This window comes from Elgaria multicarinata, chromosome 2, assembly GCF_023053635.1.
Source record: "Elgaria multicarinata webbii isolate HBS135686 ecotype San Diego chromosome 2, rElgMul1.1.pri, whole genome shotgun sequence".
Taxonomy (NCBI): Eukaryota; Metazoa; Chordata; class Lepidosauria; order Squamata; family Anguidae; genus Elgaria; species Elgaria multicarinata.
The window spans coordinates 33,699,973-33,721,452 of NC_086172.1; the positions used below are offsets into that span (position 1 = coordinate 33,699,973).

The 21,480-nt window shown below is 40.9% G+C and overlaps 1 protein-coding gene across 5 annotated transcripts in view; it reads right to left on the reverse strand.

The window, feature by feature from the left end:
- GULP1 (GULP PTB domain containing engulfment adaptor 1) overlaps positions 1–21,480 on the reverse strand; it is a 123,979-nt gene that overhangs the window by 30,936 nt on the left and 71,563 nt on the right. For all 5 annotated transcript variants that reach the window (XM_063116279.1, XM_063116281.1, XM_063116277.1 and 2 more), the window contains 4 exons: positions 11,608–11,679; positions 5,004–5,102; positions 2,922–3,059; positions 1,142–1,258 (listed from right to left, as the gene is read on the reverse strand). In XM_063116279.1, coding sequence (XP_062972349.1) covers positions 1,142–1,258; positions 2,922–3,059; positions 5,004–5,102; positions 11,608–11,679 — 426 coding nt within the window. The remainder of the gene's footprint in view (positions 1–1,141; positions 1,259–2,921; positions 3,060–5,003; positions 5,103–11,607; positions 11,680–21,480) is intronic.

Genomic DNA, 21,480 nt, shown 5'->3' on the forward strand with positions numbered 1-21,480 from the left:
ATAGTTGTTCCATCTAGCCCACTTTTAGCTAGTTTGTTAATCAGAATGTCATGTGGTACTTTGTCAAAAGTCAAGATATATGACGTCCACAGCGTTCCCAAGGTCCACAAGGGAGGTTATCCTATCATAAAATGAGATCAAATTTGTCTGACAGGACTTGTTCCTGACAAATCCATGTTGGCTTCTAGTGATCACCGCATTGATTTCAAGGTGTTTACAGATTGACTTCTTTATAATCTGCTCCAGAATTTTCCCAGGGATGGATGTTAGACTGACTGGTCTGTAGTTCCCAGGTTCTTCCTTTTTGCCCTTTTTGAAGATAGGGACAACGTTAGCCCTCCTCCAGTCGTCCGGCACCTCACCAGTCTTCCATGATTTTGCAAAGATAATAGACAAAGGTTCTGAGAGTTCTTCCGCTAGCTCCTTCATTACTCTAGGATGCAGTTCATCGGGCCCTGGAGATTTGAACTCATTCAAGGAAATTAGGTGTTCTTTGACCATTTGTTTATCAATCTCAAACTGTAATCCTGCCCCCTCAACTTCTGCTTCACTTTTTCCTTCAATCATATTAAAAACTCATTAAGAAAAACTCTTGTATACAACCCAATCCATTTTATTGCTTCCTTTTGTTCCAGGATGGCAGATTAATTGGAGAATAGCCTCTCTTAATCGCTCTAATATTGGTTAATCACAGTTCTAACCCCTTTTAAAATAATTTGTTCTCCTTCTAATGAAGCTATCCAGAAAACTGAAGCTTTCTCATTTCCATTTTTGCTTTGATGGTTACCAAGTCCTGCTGTTCCCCATTCTAAACTTGGAAATTTTCCCAAGGACTGCTTTATTTCTGCAACCATAGTGAAAACTTACTCCCTACAAAATCAAAGTTAGAATTCTCATGTTAATTCTCACTGAAATCTGTACTAGCGCTGATCATACACATACAGACTAAGCAGTTTGACTATAATATTGAAAGCACTTGCTTTTAATTAAGTTCAACTGAAACCATTTAACTAATGCTTGTGTTCTTTTACTAAATCTTTCATAATTCGAGGGTGATATTTTTATTCTGCTATACACCAACAATATTTTAAAAATCAAAATAATTATTTAAACAGAGAAAGAAAAGTGTCTGTAAACTTACTCTTTTCTGTAAACCTGCTATTTGTTTTCTTGTTTCAACATCCTTTCCTCCAGATTCCAGAAATTTCCTGTAAGCCAGGTCAAATGCTTGACCAATAGTTAAAGTTATCTCTTCTGCCTTTATATAAAGCAAATATTACCATTAGCATGTTAACTCTGTTTTATGTAACCAAGAAAAAACTTAAAAGCACATATTGATTCATTACTACAACTTTAAGGAAACCATTTATGCAAATATGCTTAACAGAATGGAAAGTCTACACGTCATTGAATCAACAAAGAATGTATTATCAAAATGTCAACAAAAGGAAGGCTTTTAAGAAATGGTTATAATATTGGTGAACATCTTGGCAGGGGTCCTTGATATTCTCCAGATAAATCCCAATTATTAGTGAAATCCTTATTTAAAACATAAATGCACAATCCCACTATATATATAAAATTTTATATGACTTATTGCAAGGCAGTTTAATTACTGCTGTAAGGTTGTTTAGATACCTTCGGTAGTTTAAAAATGAAAACCTTACAATACCCCTAGACAGCTTTAAAGGTGAGAGCAGGGGGGTGGGGAATTCAGAGCTCTTTTGGCAAAGCCCAATGAAGAGGACATGCCATCCGTATTCAAGTGGTGGTAAGTAAAGGATGTTCAGATGGAATAAAGACTTGTCTAGAACCATGGAGTTCTTTTTAGGACCGGCCCATGAACAAAGTGGTTTTTCTCTCAGAGGATTACTGCTAGCTAGACTCAAAGTCATTCCAAATAGCTCAAGTCTTGGGCCTGACATACAGCTGGATTTGTGTGTGCTTTTACATACTGTTTCCTGCCCGGTGAGCATGGTTCACGCAACAGTTGTATATCACTGAAAGCCAGGGCGTTCACCCAACACAGAACTAGACCAAAGAGTCACAACACTAGGTTGATTTTGTGACATGCAAACCTATCTGTACATGGGTAGTGAGACAGTGTTACGCATTCTGGCAAAGTGCATCAGGATCGGGAAGCAGAGTGAGAAGGAACAGTGGCCCAAGATCTAAGAAAAGGGAAATATCCAAAATATTACTTTAGCCACTGTGCAGCAGTTAGTTCTGCACATCTCTATAAATAATCAAAGCCTACAGAAAGATAGCAGGCCAAATCTTCCCCCAGTCCCTGAACACTGAGGGTGGTTTCTTGTGTGTGTGTGTGTGTGTTGTGATTTCAACTAATCTGTACAAATGTCAAGGGTATGTGTATATTTCTTTTGTGCATTTCTCTTAATACACGAAAGCAAAGCCCAATTCAGTCCCACTCACTGTTACCAACTCACAGTTACCTAGGATGCAGTGGGATATGCACACATGCAACCTTGATGCTTCATGATACTCAGCACATATATTTTGTACTTGGGAATCCACATCTAAGCACAAAATATCTCCAGATGTGGCTCTGGGTTGAGGAGAGAGTGAATAGTGGCTCTGATCTGGACCTGCGTGTATACCAGTTTTGGTTGGAGATTCAGAACTGTGCTGGTAGCATTAGTATATGGCTTCTAGTAGGATTGGGGCAAGTGTTTCAAAAAGATAAGAGCAATTTTAGCTATCAGTATATAGCAAAATATACAACCGCATCCGTAACTACAAGGATAATAATGTCTATGTGGCAAATTTGGCTTCAAAGATATGAATTCTGCATGTTTGCTTCTCTTTTCTGCCTTTATAGCAGTTAAATTGCCCTAAAAGGAAAAAAATAACATTAAAAAATAGTTAACTCAAACCAGCTTTTGAAAAAATGGCATACTTACACACTTTTCACTGTCAAAGACATAGCACAAATGTTTATTTGATTCAGAATCTTTGCATATGAAGGTGAATATCCTTTTGTCGGTTTTGTCATCAGCACAAAATGATATCCTATGGAGCTGACAATTGTGCTGGACTTCCTGCAAACAATAAGTGTGCAATTACACTCCACAAGTTCTGTTTGGGGGCTTGAACATCTCCTAGACCAATCACCCAGAATGACAGAGAGTCCTCTCCATCCCTAAAGAATAATACCCAATAAAATATCAAGTAGTGTCCTTTGCCCTGACAACCTACAATATTGTTTCTAATATTAAACACTGCTCTTATACACCAACACAGCTCCTTTGTTAGACATGTTCACAATCTGTATAGGCATCTGGGTCTAATTTTCAGCGACACAAGGCAATGGAGCGTAAACACAAGATGTTCCATTACAGATACTGGGAAAGCTCCAGCTTCATTCACAGGCCTCTCTTGCTGGATCACACTCAAAGTAGTTTCTCCACAAACATCTTATTGCTGTACATAATGTTCTGTTAGCTGACATGCCTTTATATTCACTGTAGTAACTGTAGGATGATAATGTCACTTTTTCAGGAAGAAGGATGCAATCTTGAAGACTACAGCAGGTAAGGATTACCAAGTCTTATTTTAACATCCCAGTTAAAGAACATGCACTCAAAACACACAAAAAAACCAACTTCTGCAATCACGCTAATGAATCCCGATGGCAGGAATCTTAAAAAGTAAAATTGAAGTATGTGTCTCAGGATCAAACTAAACTGTTTACACAGTGGTTGAAGTTTTCTCTCCTTCTTTAAGAGCAATATGGCATGAATGCTCCTTATCGAACTTATTTTTCTGTGTTTCACTGGCCATGGCGGTGTTTGCAGATTACCTACTTAAAGGTATATCCAGGGCCATAGCCAAGGGAAAAGCCTTGTGGTGCAATAAATAGCTCTGAAAGCAAAAATCCACATCTAACAACAGAGAAAGGAGGGGCATCCTCAGTATGTCTCCCACCTTCCCCAGGGAGAGATCATCCACTATGTTGTTGCACCATGTCCTGCTTGATCATCCATGGCTGATGGCTGGTTGGCCACTGTGTGAACAGAGTGCTGGACTACATGGACCCTTGGTTAGATCCAGCAGGGCACCTCATTTTCCTAGAGTAGAATGCTCTGCTATTCTACTGTACAACCCTGCACAGTGCTGCCCTGGGTTCTTTACTTTCTTCTGGCTTTGTCCTTTAACACCGATGCTCAACCCTCCCCTGGTCAGTTTCTCTTCTACTTTGCTCACTTCCCAGTACTATATCCATGGGCCTATTTATATTTCTTAGGGTGCATCATCAACTACAAAGATGTATTGTAAATTTCATTCATTCCTTGGTATATAGAAACACAGAAACATAAAACTGAAAGGGGCCATCTAGGCCATTGAGACAAACTCTTTGCTGTAGGCCTCTCATTTTTAACACACCAAGACTCAAAGTTATGACTTTTCTCTGACAGAGAGGAGGGGGACAGGGCTTGAAAGACTACTTCTTGTTATTTTCTTCCTCAAGGAACAAGTAGCAGTGATAGAGCGGAGACCCAAAGCAAGATATCTGCTGTCTAAATTTGACCTGCCACTGATTTTCCTGAATGAGCTTAAAATAAGCAGAACTCAATCATTACTGTGATCTCAGTTTAAGTATGCAATGCTGTATGTTCATTTTGCATTCGTACCCTGGGAAAAGCCATGATGGCTGCTCATGGTGCTTTGTGCTCACTCAGGTCACTGGTCCATCTAGCTCAGTACTGTCGTCACTGACTAGCAGCAGCTCTCCGAGGTTTCAGGCAGGATTCTTTCCTCAGCCTACCTGGAGAAGCCGGGGATCAAACCTGAGACGTTCCACATGCAAAGCAGGTGCTCTATCACACCGAGCAACAGCCCTTACTATTTCTACTTCTTTTAAAGGGAATGGGTAAGAAACAGCCTCTTGGATGCCAATGAGTTAGATATGGGTAATTCACTGATTTTGTCACTTCTTTGGGCCAGAATGTTAGAGAAGAAAACAGAGAAGAGTAGATTCTTACCTTTGTTTTTGAATCTAGAATTTTTACTCCATATATTGAGATTTGTAACTCAACCTTTGGTGTTTTCTGACCTTCAGATTTCTTGATATGTCTTGCAAACTGGAAATTGGTAACAAATGATAATGTACTGTATTGCACTACAAAGTAGGTTACAGCAGTTTTCATTGCAATTTGCCAAATGTAAAAGAAAACCTTTCCTTATACATTTATTTATTTATTTATATACCGCCCCACAGCCGAAGCTCTCTGGGCGGTTTACAACAATTAAAAATAGTAAACATTAAAAGTATACAAAATTTAAAAAAAACATAAAAACAGTATAAAAACAACAGTATCCATTTAAAAACAACAACTCCTATCTATGGCCCTTTCTACACCTAAGGATTATCTATGGCCCAGGAAAATGGTGGGATCATCCCTGCCTTCTCCCGGGATCCCCTGTGTGGCATTTGGATGCACAGGGATGATCCCGGGATATAGGGCTGTTATAGACATGCCCCCTATCTCCCTCTTCATTAAGTCAGACAGGTCTAAAAGCCAGTATAATTTTTTGCTTGCTGGCTGGCTTTGCATTTATAGAATCCATCTGATGCTCTCTAGATTTGTGAGCTCAGTTTACTCAGGCAAGCAGTTACGACCTTTTAGGCAGACCTTTCATCTGTAAACATGCTAAAGGATTCATCTAATACTGAATAATTTATCCTTCTTTTAGTATTTGGATTATATAGTGTTTTAATTTCTGTTTGAAATTCATTTTATTTTTCCCCTTATCAATCCCAGGGTTCAGAATTTGTACACATTGAAAAGCTAGCTACATATTTTTAACTAAAGATATACATGAATTAATAAATGAACAAACAAAATGACTATAAGATTGCTTTCCTTTTCCTCTAAACCAAAGGCAATAACCATGAAATACACACTGGAGTTTCAGCAATTTTTGTGCCCCAGATTCAGGTTTGTTTCAGTATCCAGACTGAACTGGCTGCTACCAAAGTTACGAACAAGTCACTCTGAATATTCTCAATATTTAACAGATCTTACCCAAAACAGAACCAGATTTTCATGTTTGGCATATTCATACCTTACCCTTTTATCTATGTCAGTGCAGTTTGTGTTAATTATAACCAATAGCAAAGCTTTTATAAAATGGCACTGAGGACAAAGGAGAACCCACAGAACACAGAACATGCATGTACATGCTTCTTTGCATACACCCACACCCACGGTACAGATATTATTTAATGACCTTGTTCAGACAACATGCTAAGCCACGGTGGTTAAGCATTTTGAGCTAAACATTATGGCTTAGCATGTCATCTGAACCATGACTTAGAATCATAGAATCATAGAATAGTAGAGTTGGAAGGGGCCTATAAGGCCATCAAGTGCAACCCTCTGCTCAATGTTAATCATTCCTAATCATGGTGGCCACATAGCCACGGTTTAAACACGCTCACTAACCATTTGCTGCAAAAGGGTTAGCGGCCTAACTATGGCTTAGCAGGTTGTCTGAACAGGCCCAATATGGCAACAACATTGTAACTTGGGCAAGATCTACACTACTGCTTTATAATGATTTATAACGGATTTGACAACTGTTTGGGCCCATGACACATTCTGTATACAGTTTTCAAAGTGTTATATCCTGCTTGGTGTAGATCTGGCCTTGGTTAGTAGGTTAAAAAGCTAGAAGATTCTTTAAGTATGATTCCACAATATAGTACTCAGTGGGAAAAAGTTTGCTAAAGGGAAACTTAACTCAGAATGTTTGATGTGGTAGCAAGTAGCAAATATTGCCCAGCGACGCATTTGAGGTTACAATCATTCATTTTTTCCTATGTTCAGCAGTGTTCAGGACCTTACTCTCCTCCGCCCCGCCCCCATTTATTTGCTGCTTCTCTTGCATGAAATGACTGTGCACAATAATTTAGGGCTTGATTACATTATTTCATTGTGAATCGGTGCTGAGCTGAATTTAGTTCATGACTTGTAGTATTCACAATTTTTAAAAAAATGTTCAGAATTGGTGTAGGAAGTAGTATCACAAAGATTGTATTTAGTTTTCGCTCTTGTTGAAAGGGGTAGCTAGAACTAACATGCAAGAAAAAAAGTTGTGGGAGAAAAACCTTGCATCTGTATCCCGGATAAGAACAGATCTTCTAAAATAAGGAAAGCTGATATTAAGACTGCTTCCTAACTGTTATTACTGATCCTCATCCATTCTTTTCCAGTTACCCTGGTGCTTCCCAAGGTTGGAACATAGCACAGTGTGCATAAAAGCTGCTGCTGCTTTTCACTCTGCAGCAGAAATGGAAAGCAATTGGACGGCACCATTATCAACAAGACTCAGCATCAACACCCGAGTCCTAGGGAGGAAAGAGCAAGAGCATTGTTTCGGGACTTGAAGATGATTGGAGCAATCTCCTAGATTCATTCGGGGGGTGTCTTTATGCAGAGAAAGCCCCGCGGTGGCTGTGGATCAGTGCCGTGTTGGTGAGACGACGCAAGCGCAGGTTCGCAGCCACCTCAGAACTTCCCCGCAATGCTGCGTTTTGAAGAAGTCGGGGATTTACCCCAACTTTTTCAAAGGGAGCGCTGCCAACACAATGCTTCTGCCATGTAAAGTCGCTCTGGGGCCAACCCGGGGACAGATCCTGGTGGTTGCCTTCCACCAGGAAGAAGGTGGGGCCCACCCAGAAACACCACACTCTCTCCTGGGTGTCGGGATTACCTGACAATGCCCCGGGAGAGGGAAAGCACAGGGTTGAAGAGGGAGGCGGTGCTAAAACGGTGTCATGAAGACAGCCCCCTGGAGAGTCACAAGTTGCCCAACTTTGTGCTACAGTTTCAAAATGTACTCCTTTTTGAGGATCCTTCTGTTGGACATTCCACACACGATTCTCTCCCCTTTTCAGGACTAAAAAATTCTCATCAGCCAAGCAATCTGTCTCAGATTTGGCACTAGGTTTGACTTGAAGAGGCTCACTAGGAAACATTTTGAGAGCCCCATTTTAGATATCCTTCTGATTAGAATCATGGAAAATATTACTTCAAAAACAAGTTGAAATGGAGAATTTTGGAAGTCTTTTTGGAACAGGCATAATATATTACTGAACTCCCCTAGTATCCATGGTCCCTCTGGAAGTTATGATTTATACACTCTCTCTTTTTTTTCATATCAGCAAAGAAACAGAAAGTACTCCAATAAAATGGAATATTCCAGCTGGAGGATGCTGTCGAAGAAAGCTGATAATGCAACAAGGGTGTATCTTTTCAATAACCTAAACAATGACTGGGCCAACATAATGACTTAAGTTCTGACTGTAGTGAGATAAATTAAAATCTGGAAGAGAAATAGAAGAGGAAGAATTAAGTCTGCCAAGCAAGAGCTCCTCTTTTTGGCTGTAGAACGTCAGCACCACCTGCTGGTAGAAATCAAATTATATAGTGTTGTACGTTACAGTTTCACGGGTTGGTATATTGGGGGTGGGGGGAGGGGAGCAGAAAGTTATTAAACCTTTAGTGCTCCTAGGTTGTTGAATGCTTCATCCCATAAGCAAATTACCGGAGAACATTTCATATGGACACACAGCTTCTAGGTGGCTCAATTAAACATAATGCACCATAGTCAAAATTGACCAAACAACATTTCTAAAAATGCAAAGCTACACAGCGGTTTAACACTGACTAGAAGTTGAGAGCATGTAGTATCTCTCAGTGTGGTCTCAGCTCTTTGAACCATCAAGGATTTTGATGAAAAAGGGGCCTTGAATTTGGATCACAACCCAAAAGCATGGAAACATTAAAAAAAACACCATCCTACAGGTTTTAATTGACCCTCAAAATGTAAGATTAATTTCCCCCAACTAATAGGAATCTCAACATTTAAAAACATGTTCCTTCCCTTCTCCAGTTAATGGAGCTCTTTTTGAAGTTGTGATATTGCTGCGGTTTCATGAAATTTTAATTGAGTTTTTTTCCTAATTAAGAATGAATGGATATGAAGACTTCTTTATTTTTTACCATTCGGAATGCTCATGCAGACCATGCTTTAAAAGTTGGATCACAGGCATATTATGATACATCTTTAAAGAGAATTAAAAGGGAGGAGCTTTTAATTTATCATGAACTACTGTAGAGCCTTTCATTTCTCTGGTTGCTTCCCCCCTCCCCTGCCACAAAGATTTTTTTAACTCCAAAGTTTCAGAGACAATTTCTGCATTCCCTTCTCCCATCCTCGTCCGTGCTTTTTTCTCAGAAAACTAATCCAGCCATGGAACCTTTTAGGCAAGTGTTGCCTATATATGAGATGGCCTACGGGTTTAAATTAGACATGGGGAAAGATCCATAATACCTTGGGTTCAATTTAGGCCACAGCTAGACCTAAGGTTTATCCTGAGATCATCCAAGGTTCACCCCTGCCTGAGCACTGGATCCCCCGTGTGTCACCTAGATGAACAGGTTTGACCCCTGGACGATCCAGGGATAAACCTTAGGTCTAGCTATTGCCTTAGTCTCTCTTCATTATAAGGTGGGTCAATTAAGGCCGCCTTCTTTATAATCTGTGCAACAAAACTAGATAGGAAGGGAAAGAATCTGATGGCTGATATACAATTGTAGAACTCCTTTCCACTGGAGCTGAAATTGAGCCTCGGTATCTTTTTAAGGCATTGCAAAATCTTTCTTTTTTAATTTAAACTTTTCTGATGTTGGGGTCAATTTGGTAGGGCAATGACAGTTTTAGCAACAATGCTTAAAGCCTCCTATTGCCTGCTCTAACTGTTGCACAGCAAACAGAGACTGAAGACATGCAGGTGCTTTTTAAAAAATGATTTTATGTGCCAGATGGAGATTTTAGTCCTAATATAAGCTCGCAACAAATAGTTTGCTGATGAAATAGACCTGAATTAAGTCATTTTTTTAAAAAAAAAAATCAGTAAAATGTATTTAACAATGACAATAACTCAAGATCATGGGGTTGGTGTCTGGGGACTGTAATTGTGCCCAGTGCTAATTTCTATGGCATCCTGTAGATTCATGAAACATTACTTATGGACTCCCTGCTTCAACTCAAATCCTGAAGGTATGAATGAAAACAAATTAAAAGGTTAACACTCATCAACATACAATTGTTAAATGAGAGTTTACGTATTTTTGTGCTTCTCTAGTGAGTTATGACTTCAAATAAGAAAAGCGATTAAGACTGATAACCTAGGTCAATCCATTCATTAGTGCTCTCTGTGAAGCCGCATTCAAGGGTTTGGCCTCATGGCCCTTTCCCACCCAACATTCTTCCCACTCTCAAGTACTGTGGAATGCAAATTAGGGCCACCGCTGAATTTTGCCTAAAGCAAAATTTGAAATTAATGTTGAGGTTTCTCTTCAGATGAGGCAGGAAGAACTGAGAAGGAAGCCAAAAGAACATCTATAAAACTAGTGAAATGGGCCATGCTTTAGACAACCCTACTGCAAAGTAGTGATGTGCAAAGCCTGCCCCAGATTTCTTTAAAAAAAACCATTTGTGATATTTTTAGTGATGATGACAAACACCTGACACATTTCTTAACCATTCAGAAGAAAGATTTTCTGCAAATGAAATCCGTTCCCTTCTGCCTCCTCCTCACTTCAAAATACATACATACATACATAAATCCTTTCCATCCGTGAAGGTAGAGAAAACGTGCCTGTCTGACTCTTAGCACAAATGATGTGCTAAGAGTCAGACAGCATGCTCCTCACTGTAGGTCACCCCTTCCCCTTTGCAGAAAACCTGTGTGCACCAGTTGCTGGGGAACATGGGTGGGACGGTGCTGTTGCACCATGTCCTGCTTGTTCATTGGCCGATGGCTGGTTGGCCACTGTGTGAACAGAGTGCTGGACTAGATGGACCCTTGGTCTGATCCAGCATCAGGGCACTTCTTAGGTTCTTCAGGATACACTGTTTTTTGCGCGTAGATGATAGGACTGGCAGGAGAGAGCTAGCAGCAGAAAGGTCTACGGGTGAACCCTGAAGGCATCAGGGATCAATTCAAAACGGGATACACCTTTTCAAGTCTGGGGAGCTGGTATTTTTGAGCATGAACTTTGCCAGCATCACTCGTGCTAAGGCACATTACGTTCAGTTGAGACTGAGGGATGAAGTCAACACGGTGCCATTCAAACAATTACTTTTGAAAAGCCGATGGTGTGAACGGCTTTTCAAAAGTAATTTGCAGGCACAGGGAAAGAGGGAGCAATCCAGATTGGAACCCTGGTAAGAGCAATATGGGGACTTTAACTCTTTGCCTCCTCTGTAGTCCGAATCTGGATCAGGCTCTCAGTGCTCCCATTTGCTGGAATGAACTCAATGAACTGCTCTCATCATGGGTTCTTCTGCACCGTGTGTCCCCCGCCTCCCACCCCCAACTTTATGGAATCAAATATATATTTGTTGTAAGTTTCACATTTATGGACTATTTATAAACCTGATCTGAATTGAATTAAAAAGCACAGTACTGGTATATTGCAAATGCACACAAAACCCTTTAGTTAGAAACATATGTTTAGAACAGATCAAGCATTGCTTCCAACTATATCAGTCGTTTTAAAATGGCTTCCCTACCTTAAGCTTTCTAACAGCATCTCTCACGACTTCTGTGCCTTTGGGTTGCTCCACTTCTGTACTGCCAAGAAACTGAAAACATTGTAATTTGTGAGAAAAGTAATGAAAACTAGTTAGGCTTATTTTTAATGCCTTAGAAATAACCAATCAGCATTTTAGCAGCCAACAATTTATCCCTGGACAATGTTAAGTGCTAAGGACATATAAACATCACCTTTCTGGATATGCTGAAATATTGTACTAAAATATTGAAGCAAAGTCTTTTGCTTCATCTTACAGACTTCTGAGTACTATAGCACAATCTCTATTTTCATAATTAAGTTGTACTGCTATGCTCTTCCTGCAATGCTGACTACCCTGAAGATGCCATGACTTTTAGCAATGAAACTTGCAGTAACCAATGACATGCCACAGTATTTTACAACAGCATTTCAGAAGTGTGCCTGGAGTTTGGTCTCTTTCCAATACTATCAACTTATAGACAACTACAAAACTAATGGACCGATTCTAAAACTTGCTGTGCCAGCATGGAGCTCAGGAGCAGCACAGCATTATAAATCATGGTGTTATGCCAGGGTTTCCTGGCACTTATAAGGGCATCAAGGTGAAATCCAAAGAGAACAGTGCAGTCATGGTAGCTGATAGCACTGCTGATTTCAGTAGAAATCATGATATTTCATTTAAGCAATTGTCATATCAGAGAAATGGGGGAGGGATCGTATACACAATGGCTATAGATTGTAGATGGCCAATGAGGCACAGATGCACGATTGGCCACTGGCAGCATTGGGAAGACTTATGGGATGTGCTATGGCATGCTTGCATTTCCCACCATGCTTTGCTGCTCTTCCCCAGGGCATGTCTACACCAGGAAGATGGAGGGGGAGGATCTTGTGATATGGTGATCGCGAGATCCTCCCCTCAGTCTACATGCAGTGCATGACGTCCTGGGAGGACATAGGATGTCACAGCCGCCATTTTGAAAAATTGAAGATCAGCGCTCCTGCGAAAAGGTAATTTTTATTTTTTTAAAAAAAACCTCGTGCTCCCCCCCCCAATGGGCACGGAGCTCCTGAAGAGCGCTGTGCCCCATGCCCGGTTCCCAGCTCCTTGCGTTTACTTGCAAGGAGCCAGGAACAAACCAGGATGGGTGCCCACATGTCCCGCGATCTCAGGACGATCCCGAGACCATGGGAAAAACTGAGATTAAAGCCGTCTGATCCCGGTGCGATCCCCAGGATATTGCTCCGTCTCGCCATGCCCACAGTCTCTCTAAATCTCAGATGGCTATGCAATATACTACAGTACAAAAAGAACCATAACTTCTTATATCTTAGACTTGCCATACTAGTTAGTCCCCACTACTACAGATCTTGGTCTTGACAGAATGCACAATCAGGAGAGAACAGTAGGAGGTACTGGATTCTGCTGTGCTATGCTGTCTTGTGTGCCTGCTATGGGAAGGGGTTCTGTGAGTATGTCTGCTTTTATATTCTCCACAAGAATATATTGGATTTCACTAACCCAGGGGTTCACAACCTTTTTAGCCCTGATGCCCACACTGGGTGGTGATAGAGGGCCCAGGGGGCTGCTAGCAAGGGAAAGAGAGATTGAAGATAAATGAGAAATTGAAGATAAAAGAAGACTTTCCTTAGCTAGTGCACTTATCTCTGATTTCTGATGAGAGACTGGAAGCAAGGGAAGGCTTTCCTTAGCTATCTCATTAGAGATTAGAGATGGGTTTCGTTTGCTAGCAACAGCAAGGGAAATCTGGATAGGGTCCCCACATGGAGAGGCCAAGGATGTACATAGCCCATGGACCACAGGTTGTGCATCCCTGCTCCAAACAGTATTAGGGATAGAATTTATGAGGTCTTAACCCAGTACCCAGATATTGCTGCTTTGATTTTCTGTTCACTGAGTTGCAAAATATATAATTTGCAAGGGAATAAATGTTGGGTTAAATTTAGATCCTGCCAATGGAAGGGGGTGTGCAAAGTATTTTTTGCCATTTTCCTCTTCTTCCTGCAGCCCCTTATGCTCCCCCCCCCAACTCTGTTCTAGAGTATTGGGGGACTATGTTTTCTTCTGCTTTTCTTCTGCTTCCACTGAATTCAGACCCCTTCCATGAACAGAGTTCTTCCATTCACGAAAGGGCTCCATTGGACTGGACCTGTGATCTTGTATTATATACTGAGCTACAAATTAACTGCTGCTTTGAGCTGTGTCTCAGAAGCAAACAATCAAATACAATAACCACATTTCTGTAGTCAATTAATGTTTGATGCACATTAATCAATTCTGTGGTGGTTAACACAGCTATGATGGACAAAGGCACTGGGCTGTTCCAGAGGGTTGGGGGACCATCATTGCTGTCCCCTCCCCACATCACTCACTAAAACCAGTGTCTCCAGAGAAGTACTCAAAAACGTTATCTGAAGCAGGAGTCATGTGCTTTATATTAAGCATGGGTTTAAGGAGATCAGATCGGTTTCTATAGTAAAACCGTATTAAAGGAATAACTGCGGTATTGACTCAGATTTTCAGTTGTTCCTTCAACCTCAGGGATGTGCGTTCCCCAGAAAATGCTACCAATACCTTTCCACACAACCACTAGATGAAATAGTTGCCTAGAAAAATTATTAGAATTTACACTATTAATGTGTCGTAAAGAAATAAATTAAGGCAGATGGCATGTATTTATTTCAATAACACAGAAGCAGAGGGTCACAGATTATTTCAACATATATGGAATTTGTATCCACTAATCTCAATTCCTCCAGTAAACTGAAGGATTCATCTTCACGGACAGAGATTAACTTTTAACACAGAACATCACAGTTGAGGATTAATCAAACTTAACATTTTTGGCAGTGTGGAATCACAGATAAAAGGAAGATTTAATTAATAAAAACAAAAGAGGTGTGGCAATGCGATACAATTAGCTCAAATATTATTTTTTTGTGAGCTATGTCTACTGGCTATATTCTTGATTCCTCATATCAGATTCAGTTGCACTATATTTAGCCAAAACCTAACCATTATGATAATAATAATGTTTGTTGTATCTCCCATTTTTTTATTCCCAGTACATTAAAATGGCATCGGTTGTGGTTGGTATATTAGTAGCTTAATTAGGTGTTTTAAAGAAGTCCATATGTCTTCAGAGAAGGGTTTATTTTTGCCAAACTGAAACTGAATAGTTTCATTAGACACACAGACACACACACACACACACAGAGCCAACTGTATAACATGATCCAAGTTGTGCCTGTTGTTTCTTCAATGCATCTGTTTAATTATTCCCCCCCTATGTTTGATCCACCCATTTTTAGGAATATAAACCTGCCAGTGTAGGCTCTCTCTGCAAATATGTACAGTATATGAGCACATTGGGCTACTACCATTCTCCTAGTGAGCAAAGCCCTTTCATGGCAGACCACTTGGGAATCGCATGCAAGGTGCTTTGAATGCTTAGGTGGAACAGTGGGTTATAACTGCACTGTTGGGCTATTTAACTAAGTTGTAGGATCATACCACGAACGGCAAAACATATATTACTGTCTTTCCGTTATGCTAATCTTGACTTCTTCTTTTTTGCATTTGTAAAAACAACATACTGAATCTACAGTTTGCATCATTCAAGCAATTTTTCACAATGCATTTCATAGAGCTTTGAAAACCTGAAGTCCAGACAGGTCCTCTGTATAGATGGACCACTTAGATCTGCACTGGCTTTCATATATACTAGTAGCAACTTCAATTGTGTTAGAAAAGGTACAAGGCAAGTGTGACAAATACACATTTCGACAGAACTGACAGTTCCATCAGCCCTGCATTCCAGTGCGTTATGTTTTCCTGCATTCCAGAACAGACCTTCTGGAGCAGACGCCAGGCTTTAATGCTGAGCTTTTGTTCTGTTCATACTAATAATGGAAGAATATGACAATGTTTTGTTTCATTTTTTTGCTCCATGACAAAGGTTGGAAATTAGTTTTGCATAACTGAACCAGAATTTTTGGACACATTAGAACTTTACACAAATCCCTCTCTTCCAGTAGAGAGCAGTGTAGGATTTGCTACTAAGTAAATAGATCCTGTTTCCTTATTCTTACCTTACAAAATTATTTTTCAAATTTCACAATGACTTTTAATGCCTTTGAAAAACATTGAATGCTAACCATTTTTGGTGCCATGTACAGTCAAACGTAGAAATGACAAGAGGACCTCTGGAAACATGTTATGACATATTATTATTATTACTATTATTTATTTATTTATTTATTTATTTCTTACCCACCTCTCCCTTTGGATATGTTTTTGTGGACAAGAGCAAGAGCTACTTTGTCAGGCATATGAAGTATTATCCTCAGTTAGCAGATTACACACATGTCACCATTTCTTTACTCTAAACATTGGGCCCCAAAGGCCATGAAATGCAAGAAGTCCAGTGGGTCTGAAACAAAAGTATCTCCTGATTTCACAAAACAGATAATGAAACAGTTTGAATCTTATACAGAAAACCTCCTGTCAAAAGTTTATCAATGGCCCTCTTTTTCACCACAGAAGTTAGGAAGGAGTTTGATTTATGGTTGAAAGAAAGCTGAAACCCCCAATCTTGCAACACTAAAATAATATTAAAATAATGCAGAACACATAAAAAACTGAGTCCTTCTTGGAAACCAAACCTGAAGCTGGGATCAAAGAACCATTTTTACCATACGTTGCAAAAGTAAATTTCAACAAAGAGACAGTTAGTTATATTCTAAGATGTGTCAACACAAAACCACTATATAAAAACCCTTTTATATAGAACAGTTATATATACTCACACCACAGTTCTGTATAAAAAAGTTTTTATATATAATTTAAAAAGATATAAAATAAATTGTGTCTCTAGACTTGTCACACTCTCCACACTAAAAGTTGTTGCAGTTCATATGAGCATTCTAGTCACAACTAGCTGCCAGTTTCCCTGATTGGGCTGGACTGTGACGAGAAAAATCATTTTACCCCCTAGAACCAGATTCAGTCACTATTATTATCATAAGATCCACACTCTCCCTTCATACAATTATTCAAATAAATGAAAAATCTTACATTTAGATAAAAGGAAGCAAAAGACTGAAAATTTGTGAAATTGTCATTATTATTATTATTATTATTAGTAGTAGTAGTAGTAGTTTTAAACTGTAGGTTGTGATGGGACAGCAGTATCTGAGAGAGTAAAAGTATATACATCAGTTGCTGGGGAACATGGGTGGGAGGGTGCTGTTGCACCATGTCCAGTTTGTGTGTCCTTGGGTGACAGCTGGTTGGCCCACTGTGTGAAAAGACTGCTGGACCAGATGGACCCTAGATCTGATTCAGCATGGCTCTTCTTATGTTCTTAAATCTAAAGGTATGAGCAGTCACCCAAATGATAACAGGAAAATGGTGATCTATCCAGAGTGAATTCTCTTTTGCATCACGCTAAATGGAAGCAAATTCACTTATGGTACAGGAACTGCATAAAGAACACAGGGCTATGACCACTTCATATGTTGTAATTTCTCACATGGAGATACAGGCCTAATCTACACCAAGCAGGATATAACACTATGAAAGCGGTATGAAAGCGGTATATGGTATGTGTCAACAGTCGTCAGTGCACTTCAATACCGCTATAAAGCAGTAGCGTGGCTCCTGCCTCTTACATACTGCTTTCATAGTGCTATATCCTGCTTGGTGTAGACTAGGCCTAAGATGGACAAGCATAGGTTGTTTGCTGGATCAGAATCAAAGTTCCATCTAATCCAGCAATGTCAAGTGGCATCTTATAATCAAGGCTTCTGCCCATACTTCATCATGAATATGCACAGGATTGAGGCCCAAGACAATGTTTGGTGCCTGGAATATCTTGCACAGTCCGTGTTAGTAATGGGGACATTAGACCACCAACCAAATGGCAAGAAACAGTGAAAAGAGAGAGGCAGGCATAGCCTCAGGAAACACTGAGACAGTTATAAAAAAGTAAGGAGCAACATGTAGGAATCAAGTACAGTACTTAAGCAAGAAAACACCAGGGTTTGAGAAGCAGGCAACATTTGGCTCAGGAAAAAAACCCTGAAAGCTGCTCTATAACTTACTTATAACAAATGAGGGGAAACTGCCCAAATTTAGGGAAGAGGAGAATGCAAAGCGGAAATGCTGCTGCATCAGAGCTGTTTGCTGGGCCAAGACTGCAGCCCAGATGGAGGGGTGGAACCCACAGCAGTGTGTCAGCAGCAAAGCCCTGTGCTCAACCCCCTGATACACCAGGCAATTTCCACAAGTAGCCATTCAGATGTTCCTTGGAAGCTCACAAGCAGGGCATGGTGGAGACAGCCATCCCCTGGTGTTGGATGCCAGCTTCTAATAACCAGATGTATACTGCTTCTGGACATGCAAGTTCCATCTTTGCCTGTTGTGGTGGCTAGTAGCCATTAATAGATCTAATCTCCATGAAAGCCTGTTTTATAGTAATCTGTAAGAAAGAAATATGAAGCAATTTTTTTAAAAAGTGCTGTATGTGCATGGATTGGGCAACCACTTTATTTTATTAGCTGCTTGTTCCATGTACTGAAAATTCTCTTCACGTTATAACGTACATCCTTTTTCCTATGCTGAGATTAACCTTGAATGTCTTACTCAGGTTTTATCACATACGTGTCAGCGTATGCAAACATACGAGCGGGCACATACTGCACAGCCCTGCCTCCAACAGTGCACATGTCATGTGACCCCTTATGCTGTGGTCCGTGTGTGGAGTGCAAATGTCTGCAGAGAGGAGGGCCCCCTGTTTGTATAGGAGTACACAGGGAGTTCTCTGCATAGGCCAGAATCCTGATCATCTGTCCACATGCACAGTAAGGGGAATGACCAAATAGGGTGATAGTTTCTTCTATAGCACAACAACTCTCTCAAAGGATACCCATTACATTTTGTTTGCATCCTGCAATATTCTGCTTCTGGATGGCTGCAAAGTAAACACACGGAAGCTTGGACTGTCCAGAAACATTTGAAAACCCATGATTTAACTCCGTACCAAATTTGCCCCATATCATTTCAAATGACAACCATAAACCGTTCCTAAGCCCCGACAGACAGGAAGCTAAGATCTTCTGTGAATTAGCTTGCTATTCCTGCTGCGTCAAAGGTAATTTTGGATGGAAAGTAACCCAAATGCTAGAACAGCTTGTCTTTAGACTGTTTCAAGGAGTGTACAAATATACCTTTAAAAAGGTAACTCAAATCAATGCTGTTCTCTGTCCTGCAGTAAATCTTGGCTTCCCCAATGTCTGTATTGCTTTTAACAGATGTACTTAACAGCTAAGTGAATGCTGATGGAGTTATCTATGTTCCACCTGCTTACATTCTTCTGGATGATAGTACACCATTTTTTAAAGTACCACTTGCATGTTTTTCCAGTGTTACATTTGTTTGATTTTATTTTTTATTTTAAAGCACACTGTTTCTAAAGGGTTGGGGGAGGACTGTTCCTGTAATATTGGGCAGGGGGCACCTAAGGATAGCCAATCAGTGCAGTATCCAGCCAGTATTTGCCTCAAACATACAGAACCAGTTTTTTCCCCAAGGCCACAGCTAGACCTAAGGTTTATCCTGGGATCATCCAGGGTTCGCCCCTGCCTGAGCACTGGATCCCCTGTGTGTCACCTCGATGAACAGGTTTGACCCCTGGACGATCCAGCTATGGTCCAAGTCAATCCTGGGGGAACTACTTTATGTCTGAACAAAAACATAATGATTGTGCTGTCCCTGCTGTTCAAAGTACGTATGTCTGAATGTGCCCTAATTGTGCATCAAAAGGTTCCCCCAGTGCTAATGAGTCCAATTCAAAAAGTCCTGGAAGAGAGTTTGACAAAATAAGTGGAGAATATGCAATTACAAAAGCCGAAAAGCAAAAGTGGAGCTGGAGAAGGATCCACAAATTGCTATTGCCTCTGGGAATATTCATTTAGCTTTATTTCATTGTGAACAATATCAGTTCCTTATTTCCTTTTCAAGTAAAGGCAAACAACATATCATTGACTAACCCATCCCGGCTATTATTCCAAATCAATAGCTTGAAGAAACCACAAAATCAGCCCTTCCACAAATAATTGCAACCAAGTGTACACAAGTCAGCGTAGCTTCAGATTATTATTATTATTATTATTATTTTAAAAATGTTCCATTTGCTCATCTAGTCTGTTTTTATCCAGGAAAAAATAATAATGAAGGTCTTTCCCCACACAATAGTCTCTTTTGAAACTTTATAAGCAATGACTTCTTTTGAGACAACAATGTAGAGGCAGTATTTTAAGAAAGAGTGCTGATGTTTGAATAGAAATCTATGAACACAAAGCAGTGGTTTCTGACCCAGTGTACTTCAGCAAGTTATTAGGAAATGCCTGTTGACCATGGCCGGCGCAGCCTGGGCGTGGGGAGGCTATTGTGGGTGAGGGTGGGAGATGAGGTGGGGAGGCATGCCGCCGGAGGGGAGAGGGTGAATCCGAGACCATAAATTGGCTCTCGCCCCTCCCCTCCTCCTCTTCGAAGCACAGTTTCCTCCCTCCCTCCCTGTAGGCAGTGTGGGCTTGCTGGTCATCCTTTAGGAGGCTGAGTAGGAATTGTTTGCTCATAATCTTTCATTGGTTATGAGTTTTTTTCACCTACTTCACACTGTAAGACAGGCAGGGAGAAATAATTAGGTTAATTTGGAGTGTTAACAATTTGGTCGCATTTGCTGATAGGCAGTTATGTGCGGGCATCTTGAGCAGGTTAGGGTCAGTGAGCCTTCAGAGGCACCGCTGCAGTGATGGGTAATGCCTGAGGCTCCCCAGCTGCGAGCCCCATGGGCCAGTTGACGGTGATGAGGGTTACCTTTGAGGCCAACCTTCCTCAACCACTCAGAGCCCCGCAGCACGAGGGGTGGTGACACAGAAGGCCTCCCTACCCCAAAAGGGGAAGCCTGGGAGATGGCGAACATTGAGGCACCACTCTCAGGCCGTGAATGTCTCACCCGATAAACCCACGGAATTAGGCTGAATTAGAGAATATGCCCGCTTAGGTTTCCCCTTTCTGCAGATCTATTAATAAATGTGGCCCTGTTTAAACCCCAGCTTTGTGTCCGCCTCGTTATTTCCCACATTCCACATTCCCACAATGCTTTTCAAGTCACTGCCTTGAACATTAGACGGTACCTGGGAACATAGGCTGCAACCAAGCACATAAAAGAGCACATTAAATACTGTAAACAGTATAGCAGACATGGTGAGACAGCTACTTTTCAGCCAATATATTTAAATCATGCTTCCCAAGTAAGCAACACCTTGTCTGATTCAAGGGGCATGGCTAGACGAGGGAGGTTGAGGGGGCTGATCTTGCGATTTTATGATCGCGAGATCGTCCCCCTCGTCTACTCACAGTGCGCGACATCCCAGGAGGAAGAGGACATTGTGCCTGCCATTTTGGATTTTTTTAAAAGGAAAATGAACGCACGAGTGCTCAACCAAAATTGTAAGTTAAAAAAAAAAACTCCCATCCCACCCTGATGGGCACAGAGCTCATGAGGAGCTCTGTGCCCAGCTCCTCGCATTTACTCATAAGGAGCTGGGACAAAACCGAGATGGTGGGCCACACATCCCGCGGTCTCAGGATCATCCCGAGACAGTGGGAAAAATTGGAATGAAAGGGTAGGGTGATATCCCGGGCCAAGGGAGGGATCGTCCCTCCCTGCTCCTGGGACGCTCTGTGCGTCATGTGGACACACAGGGACGATCCACAGGATATCGCCCTGTCTAGACATGCCCGAGATGTCTTGAGGATTTAAGAGCAAACAAGTATTTAGAG